Source organism: Vombatus ursinus, unplaced genomic scaffold (genome assembly GCF_900497805.2).
Source record: "Vombatus ursinus unplaced genomic scaffold, bare-nosed wombat genome assembly UNPS02014832.1, whole genome shotgun sequence".
Lineage (NCBI taxonomy): Eukaryota > Metazoa > Chordata > Mammalia > Diprotodontia > Vombatidae > Vombatus > Vombatus ursinus.
The window spans coordinates 59810799-59820319 of NW_020954610.1; the positions used below are offsets into that span (position 1 = coordinate 59810799).

Sequence of the window (9521 nt, forward strand, 5' to 3'; positions counted from 1 at the left end):
CTCAAGTTTTGTATGTAATGTGCTCCTGGGGTGTTAGGGCTATCCCTGAGGGTGTGTATTGGGGGAGGGGCAGATAAGGGGGTAAAACTAGGGAGCTTTCACTGTGGACAGCCTCAGGTAACTGAGTCCAGTGGGTTCGTCCATGTGGGCCTGTCCATGTCCTGCTGCTTCCCCCATAGTCACTCCACACCACCGGCCCAGGCTATGGGGTAGAGTTTTATTTGTAGCTGGATACCAGTCACTGATGATTATACTCCAGAAGTGGAGAGAAGGGAATCTGGACCAAGGATACCTGTAACAGACCAGCTCCCAATACCCAATCCTCCCTGCCTGTGGGAGAGAGGCAACACGGCATATTAGGTAGAGTGTAAGAGAGTCAGGAAGATCTGAATTCCCCAAGTCCCATCTCTGACATGAACTGTACGTTTTTGAGCCTTAACTTCTAATTTATAAAATGGGGATGCTAGCTCTGGTGTGTAGTCCTTGCCTCACAATGGTGTTGTAAGGTTCAAATGAGAAGTCACATGGTTATTAAGGGGCTATCTCGCAGTATGCTGGAGCTGAGAGGAAGCCAAGGGGGAGGTACACCTCAGCTAGGAAGAGACAAATGAGGAATCCCCCAAGCCAAGCTGAGAGAAGTGAGCTCTTGGTATGGTCGGACTCTGGTTCATGCATTTTGGATCTGGGAGACTCCCAGAACTAGAGTGATTTAGTGCCTTGGTGTGGTGGCTATTGGACCACACACTGGTGTGCTCCTCTCACCCCATCTCCTTCTTTGGCAGATAGGTCTTTCATAGGGCTGATCTCATCAGCGCCCTACTTGGCTGCTTCCTCTACAGTCTAGGGCCTTTTCTTTTTCATTCCCCATGCCCTCTGTCCTATAGTAGGGCCGGAAAAGACTCTCGGACGCACAGCTGCCCATGGCCTTGTGTGTGTGCAGCAGCAGGTGGGGAAAGCGGGATGTGAAGTATTGGACAAACTCCTCGGGCACCTGGCCAAGTGCCTGCCTCACCTCCATGGGCAGCTCCTGGTAGTGGTGTCTCTGTGGGGGAAGAAAAGGAAGACCCAGGCTCAGCCAGGGCCCTTAAACTGAAGAGAGGCCCTGTAACTGGCGACTCTAGCCTCCTCCCACCCCAGACCCCTTCCTAGGGATCCAGTGAAAACCCATACCTTGTTTCTCATGGCTCGCAAAAGATCACGAACAGATGTCCCTTTGTATGATCGGAACTTTCTCAGGTCTGAGAGAGGTGGAAAGGAGACATGGGAATTAATATGGGGTTCAAGTCTAAAGAAAAGTGGAGGCTCTGATTCTTAGAATCTAGCCAATAGCCCATAGATGCTCAGATTCCTTAAGAGTCTAGCTAATATGGCGAATCTTCAATAAACCTTGTATTTGGCTGCAAGAAGGCTTGGGTTGAATTCTTTCGGGCAGGACCCTTGTGTTGTGATTTTGGGGTCCCAGGACCCCTGAACCCCTAAACCGCATCATTTTGGTGACCCATACAGGGAAACTGCCTAACCCTGAGTTCTTCTGCAGCCAAGACTGGAAGGTATGTAAACCTCCTCTCCCTCCCTTTCTTGCTCTGCAGTTGAGGTTGCTCTCCAAGCACCAAGGCTTGGAGGTGCTTTTTGGGCAGACAGTTATGAGGCTGTCTTGCACTCAGCCTGACGCCCTCAGGCTCTCGATCCACTGGGTTGGTTGAAGGCCATGGACCTGGGTACACTTTCTGCAGTATAGAGGACAAGGATGGATGCCTTTCCGGAAGTGTATGCTTAATTCTGTTAATTCCCTCAGCGCTAGGGAATTGGGGAAAACTGCAGTTGCTTTTTGATTCCCTGAGGCTTACTTACTCCCTTCCCTCTGCACCTCTGAATCCTCCTTCATGGAGGTTACAGGGCAAGTTAGAACAGCTAAAAATATCTTGGCATATTCTGGAGGTTTTGTGATTGGTCATTAAGGAGTTTAGAACTTCTCCTTACAACCTTGGTCACTCCTTTCTCCCACTCCCTTCCCTTGAGTCAAGAGGGTATCTGTTAACCCCTCTCATAGGAGAAGAGAGTTTCATCCTTTACCCCTCACTTTTGATTACACCCTCCCCCACCTGGGAAAGGAAGGAGGGGGGAGAGGCAGCAGCTACAGCATGAGCCCCACTGGCAATGGCCTTGGGCTCTGGGGCAACCTTTGCCTGGAAGCATCACCCAAGTTCAGCACATCCTGCTCAAGGTAAAGAAACTGGCCTCTGAACTTGGGTTAAGCATGCTCTTTTAAATTTGTAGTTTTAACTGTTAACGATGAGATGTTGATTCTCTGTAAAGTAATTTGGAAGTGCATTTAACAAAACTGAAGTCACCTGATTGGTAATGGGTTTGTTTCAGGTTTTAAATTGGTGAACTTTCTGTATCAATTATGTCAAGCAACTTGTCATAATTTGGTTACCACTAAAATAATTTGGCTATTGTAGGTTATTGTTTTAATGTGTAAACTTGCTAAAAACTTGTTTGGGTTTTATATAGAAGTCTCTAATGATTGGCTTTTTACACCAGGACAAATTTAAGTTTGAGATGTAAATCCTGGAAAAGTTTCCTAAGCTGTGATTAGTAAAACTTGCTGTTTGAGGTAAAAGCTCATAGGATTTCATTTTGAGTTGTCTGATGGGTCATAATCCATCGATAATCAATAATCCACTATCTGAGAGAAATGCCACAAGCTACTCAGAAAAGGTGATACTGGTGGGAAGTATTTAGCCTCAGTCTAAGATGGGATCCTCCTGGTTCAGTTTCCCCATTATGTTCCTTTGAAAGGGAATGTTACCCACCTGGCTATTCCTGAGTCTGGCTATGAGGTCGATTTGATACTGCATGGTTGGAAAACTGAATTAGCTGAATCCAAACAAAGCTAAAGATGTTTTATCCTCTCAAAGTTGGGCCCTAAATCTAGTCCCTGCTTTATTTCTGGGCCCGGCAGTCTTTTCTGTCAGATTTGTGTCTTCCAGACTACAGGACATTCACCTACAGTTGGTAGCAAACAGCAAGTACCAGTCAATGTCCCTCCATCATTCCCTGGATGCAGCTTGTGCTCTGTTCCAGTCAACCTCCTCTTTGGGACTCCCTCGAGGCAGGGACAGCTCTACGCCCCTTGCCAGCAGGAAGCAGTTTCAGAAGCCGAGACCTTTGTCCCTTACACCAAAAGAATTTGGGTCCCATTTGTTTGAGGGGGGAATGATGGTGTTGGGATCTGGGCCTCAGAAAGGAAAAACCCTGGACTTTCCCACATGGCCAAATCTCTGGCGTTCTCCTGAGGCTATAATCCCATCAACTGGCCTTTCATTGTGGCTACACCCAATCTCCCTTCCTTTGTTTTACCTCCCTATGGCCCCGAGCCATTTCCCACCCTTAATCCTAGCTAGGCTCCATTCTCCCTTGGCCATGAGGTCCAGGTCCCAGGAGTTCTGTTCACCCCAGCTTACTAGCCCCTCCCACCCAGATCTCCTTAGGCCCTTCCTCCTGTCACCCCAAAACTACTTGGCCACTCCTAGATCCCTCCCACAGTCTTTCTGTATATAAGGTCCATCTTGTCTCTATTAAGAAGCTCTGATTCTTAGAATCTAGCCAATAGCCCATAGATGCTCAGATTCCTTAAGAGTCTAGCTAATATGGCGAATCTTCAATAAACCTTGTTTTTGGCTGCAAAAAAAAAAAAGTGGAGGGTAGGGAGGAGGAGAATCAACAAGAGAGGGAGGGATTAAGGTCTGCGCCAGCCTTTGCTGGGGGAATGGGAAGATATGTACAGTGGGGAGAGCCTCCAGGATAGGGCCTGGTCTAAGAGAACCAGCCTCAGTCTTCAATTCTCTGGATAAGAGAGGCCTGGCCAAGCAACCTGTCTGTCCAGTCCTCCCCACCTGACTGCAGCGGTCCGGAGATGTGACTGTGCCAGTTTTGTCTGACCACGATCTTGCCTCCAGCTTCCAGAGCTGTCACCAAAGGCCCCTCCGCAGCCTCCTTCTCCACTCGGTCACTGACATCCTAGAGCCAGCCAACAAAGAGTCATTGAGCCCCCCAGCCCTGGACATCGAGTCTAGTTGTCTTGCCTTTAAGAGATTGGCAGTCTAGTTGGGGAGACAAGAAGACCATGTATGGGCCAATCTAAGACCAATCCATAACTATGTAATGTTCTGCGTGGGATTTGGTGCTATGGAAGTTCAGGGAAGAGAGAAAGCAATGAGGCTTATAGAACTCAGGAACTGACACTTGGTAGAATCTGGATAAGTGTAGGAAGTAGAAGCTGGCATCTTGTTATGTGAGAAGTCATTCTGACCCAGCAATTATACTGCTGGGCATAACACCCAAGAAGATCAACCAGAAAGATCTTATGTGCAATAAAATATTCACAGCAGTATTAGGGTTAGTAGGAAAAACTGGGAGGGAGAAATGGGCACCTGTCAACTGGGCTGAGCATTCGCTCACATCCAGGGATCACAAGCTGAGCAATTTGGAGAACTAAGGGAAGATTTGTATGAACTGGTGCAGAGCGAGGAAGGAACCAAGAGAAAAGCACGTATAACTACGGCAATATAAACGATAACGATAAAAAGTGGTTGTAATGAGTTCTTTCCTGGAGAGCTTCTAATGAAGGACACCTTCCTCTCCGTGGAGAGGTGGGCACTGTGGAAGTGAAAGGTGGTTTATACTACTGGATGGATCAGCTGTGTGGGCCTTGCTTAAATGCTTTACTTTGTTGTAAGGACAGTGAGTGTTTCATGGGCCAGGGTAAAAAGGAAATGATTGGTCTGAGAACAAAGGATGACTAAAAAAACATCAGAGAAGTACAGGATTAAAGGTTCAGATATGAAACTGAACCTTGTATTCTGGCCACAGTTCAGAAGTTGGCCTGAATAGAGGTAAGGATTTATGTAGGGGAGGAGTGGGGTTTTAGTGGGGACAAATTGTGAAGGACCTTGCCATTTAATGGCTGGGAAAAGCTTCAGAGTTTGCAGCCAGCCTCATTCTCCTAGCTTTTCTTCTTCTTTATCCAAACCAAGATTCCTTTTCTTCTCTTCTTTCTGTCTCTTTTCTTTTTTTTTTGGAGGCAATTGGGGTTAAGTGACTTGCCCAGGATCACACAGCTAGTAAATGTCTGAGGCTGAATTTGAACTCTGGTCCTCCTGATTCCAGCCTTGGCATACCACCTAGCTATCCCTCCCCATTAATTTCAATGGTAAATATTTAGCTACAGAGATTAGTTTTTCTTTGTTCCAACCTTATGTCACCCCACCTCCCTTTTTTTTTAGATTTTAAGTTTTCCCTCTCCCACTTGTGGCTGGTGGGAAACAAATACTGCTCTATAAGATTGCCTCCAGCTCTAAACTTTGTTCTCTTACATTGATATGTATGTATTTTGGTTTTTGTTTTTTTTTTTTCCTAGCCAGTGAGAAAACATAGGACATTACACTGGGCCAAATGATTAGAGTTTGTCATAGACCAATGTCATTTTCAACATGGCTTTTCAGGCTGCTCACTTGTATGGGAGGATAGCAACCAGGCAATTAACAACCATACAAGGATGAGCTCAGGAGAGGCATCATGGGGTAGTGGATAGAGATCCCTGGACTTGGAATCAAGAAGACCTGGGTTCCCGTTTCACCTCAGACATTTGCTAGCTTTGTGATCCCATTCCCCTCACTTCACCTTTCCTCCTCTTGGAAAATGGGGATAATAACTGTGGGGTCTTCATGAGGATCAAATAACATGAGGGATGTAAGATGCATTGCAAATCTTAAAGTCCTAATAGAAAGGTCAGCTGTCACTGTACCTGCTCCTATTGCCTCTGACTCACCTTCCCCGTAGCCATCAACTTCTAAGGTGCTGGGCCAATGGGCCTGGAGCCACATGGCCTGTGAAAGCTGGGTTTCCAGTGATTGACCTTTTGTGACTAATGGGAGAGGAGAGGGGTACACTCTGGATGGTGGGGCATGAGACCTCACTTGCCCCTTCTTTAACCACTGAAGGCAAAAGACTACCCAGGGCAGCCTTGAGGGGCAAGAAGAGTCACAAAAGAACATTGGTTGGGGGTCAGGGAAGCTGTCCTAACTTTGCCCAAGTTGGCTTTCATTGGCTATTTATCAGCCTCAGGGCTTTTTAGCCCTGACTCAAAGGGATCCATCACTGAAGTTTCTGGTATGCTTTCTGGGGTACCCTCCCCCCAAATCCTGGCCTCAATCTATACCCATCTAGGAGTGGATTTGAAAGTGGGAGGATGTCACCCATTGCTGGTGATAGATAGGATCTGTGACAGACCAGAGGCTCTTGGAGAACCAGGTCTAGGAAAAAAAAAAAACCATCTTAAGATCTTCCCCAAGGATTTTTCTCTTCTCTTGAGTGTGGCTGCCTCTTTTACCTGGAAGAATTGAAGCTCCTTGGCTCTGCTCCAAAAGAAGGGATGAGCTAGCACAAATTGAGCTGAAGGCCGAAGCTGGGGCTGAGGGCTCAGCATGGCCTCCACCAGCTCTTTGGCGATTACCTTTTCTGTAGAAGGAATGGCTGTCAGTCATGCATGTTGGTCTTCCATTACTCTCCTTCCCAAGTCATCCTCCATCTCAAGCTCTCCATCCCCAGATCAACAAGATGGCAAAAGGAAGGAGGAAAGGGATCCCAGGGCTCTGGATGCAGTCTCCTCCCCTCCTAATGTTTCCTTACCATGTGTCTCCTCCTCAAAGTGGTCCATCTGAGCAGCCCCTGCAAGGATGTTGGCCTGTTGGTGCAGGCTGTTCCCAAATGGGTGCCCCCCACCTGAGAGAACGTAATAAAACACCAACCCTGCTGAGAAGATGTCCACGGCACAGGTCTGAAGACAAAAAGCAAGGATGAGAGAAGACAGGCCCTGGCTCCAGAAGGCCTTTCCAAGCTAATTCCACAACTGGTCCAGGTTTTCCCCTGAACCCACACATATAACTCTCCATTCTTTTCTCACTTCAAGGCTCTCATAGTCCTGAACTTGCCCCAAATAGATCTCTCATTTCTATGTATAATTCTGGATCAAGTACAATATGTGGAATAGACTGGACGTATTTTTCTGGGAGGAAAAATGGGAAAGTAGAAAAGATTGGAAAGACACTGTGAGAAAAGGAGCGGGAGAGATCCAGAAACCAGAGAGCAAAGATGATGTTAGAGGGGACTACTTTATCAAGTGTGACTTAAAAGACCTAAATCCGGGGCAGCTAGATGGCACAGCTGATAGAGCACCGGCCAGGAGGACCTGAGTTCAAATCCAGCCTCAGACCAAACACTTGACACTTACTAGCTGTGTGACCCTGGGCAAGTAAAACAACAACAACAACAACAAAAAAGACCTAAATCCGAATTTCCATTCATGGCCAGGCTTCTGACCTAGGGATCAATGGATCATCGATTTAAAGCAGGAAAAGATATTAGAGGTCATTGAGTCCAACCCTCCTCATCCTACAATGAGGAAACCAGGGCTTTGAGAAGATTTGTCAGTGGTGAGGAAGGAGAGAAAAGTCTGAGGCTTAAAGCATTTACACTAGCTGTTCCCCACTCCTGGAATTTTTCCTCTCCTCATCTCTGCCGCCTGGCTTCCTTTCAAGTCCCAGCTAAAATATCACCTTCAACAAAAAACCTTTCCCTAAGCCCCCTTAATCCTAATACCTTCCCTCTTGTTTATCTCTAGTTTATCCTGTATGTATCTTATTTGTACATGGTGCTTTGCATGTTGTTTCCCTATCAGGCTGTGAGCTTTCTGAGAGCAGGAACCGTCTTAGAGAGTTTAATATAGTGCCTGGCACATAGTAGGTACTTTACAAATGTTTGTTGACAAACTGACTGGCTTGGAACCCTGGGAATGGAAGAGACTCATGACCCTGAGACCAAAGGGGACTGGCTAAGCCCAGGACTCAGGGGTCCAGTGGTATAGCTCTTGATGATGTGGGAGTTTCTGCCCTCCCTCTTGACTGTAGGCAGGGTCAAGTCCACTCACGGGACTTTCTGGGGGTTCATCCTGTAGGAGCTCTGGGGCAATCCAGCCCTCAGTGCCTGGGATGCCAGAGCAGAGACTGAAGGTGTGACGTCCAGCAGGCAGCTTCTTACAGAGGCCAAAGTCAGAGAGGACAGCTCGGCTCCGGCCCTGGCTGTCAGGCCCCGTGATGAGGATGTTACAGGGCTTCAAGTCTCGGTGGACTGAGGAACACAGAGAAAGGTCGGCTAGGACTGAGGGGATCTGGTGAGGTTTGGTACTGTTGGACTGGGGTGAAGAGAGCAAAGTTCTGTTGGGGTTCAGAGGAGGGCAGAGAATATTGGTTCAGGTGGGGAGGGAGCAATGGGGCATTAACCCCCCACCCCCACCCCATACCTATGTTCAGAGAGTGTAGGTGGACCAAGCCGGAGGTCAGCTGGTATAACAGGGTCACTGGCTCAAGGCCCAAGCGATCTAGGGCAGGATTTTCAACATACTGAGGAGAGAGGCACCAAGGTGTTAAAACTGTTATCACCTTCCACATTTTTATTTCCCTTCAAAAAAATTTCATTGTTCATTTCCCCTTACGCTTTCCTCCCATGGGAACAAACCCTCTGGAACAAAGGAAAACATTGAAGCAAAATCAGGAGAGACAACAAGCAAACAAATATATCTAAAGCAAGCTATGTACAGGATAAATAGAAAATAATTAAAAGAGAGAAAATGTGGTATACTTTCAACAGAGAGTTAGCTTCTTGAGAGTAGAGACTTATATAAAGTCCTTATTTTTGTATCTTTAGTGTCCAGAACAGTACTTGACACATATCAAGCCATATCCACACCATACCATCTCCACTCAAACCATCATGTCCACCTCCACTAGAACTTTGAACTCCACTCCTGGAACCATCCTGGGCTCTGATAGGTCTATAGCTTTCATCTAATCTTGCTCAGATCCAGACCTCCAGCTCACATCATGGCCATCTTTACTCTGGGTGATGTATTATCCCTTTCCCTTTTCCAAGGCTCCCCTTCCTGTGTTGTTTTCCATTCTTAGACTATAAACTCCTTAAAGGCTTGCTAGCTTATATGCCCAGTGCCTCACACATGGTTAAATGCTTGGGAAATGTTGAATTTGCATGTGTATCATCTTATCTTTTCTTTCTTCAAAATGGTTCTCTTGAATTTCTTCCTTTCTCTTCCAGTCCTGGGACTCAATTTTCCATTCCTGAATTACTATAACAGCCTCTCGATTTTTTTTTCTTGCTTCTAATATCTCTTCCTTCAATCCTTCCTGCTGTTCAGAAATGATTTTTCTGTCCTTGTTAGAGGCAGGAAAGAGACTGTTGGGGTGAAGCAGTTTAGTAGTCTGGGAAGAAAAAAATCAGAAGGGTGGGCTTCTAATCTTGAACCTTCCACTTTACAGCCAAGTGATCAGAGGCAAGTCAGTTAACTTATCTGTGCCTCAGTTTTTGCAACTGTACACTAAGATAATATCATGTCTTCTCCACCTTACAGGGTTGTAGTAAAGGGTCGAATGAGATATGTGAAGGCA

The 9521-nt window shown here is 46.6% G+C and overlaps 1 protein-coding gene across 1 annotated transcript in view; it reads right to left on the minus strand.

Annotated features, from left to right (window-relative positions):
- Window positions 1-203: 203 nt before the first annotated feature.
- ERN2 (endoplasmic reticulum to nucleus signaling 2) overlaps window positions 204-9521 on the minus strand; it is a 35213-nt gene continuing 25895 nt past the window's right edge. The window contains exons 15-21 of the mRNA XM_027839386.1: window positions 8363-8462; window positions 7991-8190; window positions 6694-6841; window positions 6395-6522; window positions 3900-4023; window positions 1171-1238; window positions 204-1042 (exon numbers count right to left, since the gene is read on the minus strand). Of these exons, the coding sequence (XP_027695187.1) occupies window positions 809-1042; window positions 1171-1238; window positions 3900-4023; window positions 6395-6522; window positions 6694-6841; window positions 7991-8190; window positions 8363-8462 (1002 nt within the window). The 3' untranslated portion in view covers window positions 204-808. The remainder of the gene's footprint in view (window positions 1043-1170; window positions 1239-3899; window positions 4024-6394; window positions 6523-6693; window positions 6842-7990; window positions 8191-8362; window positions 8463-9521) is intronic.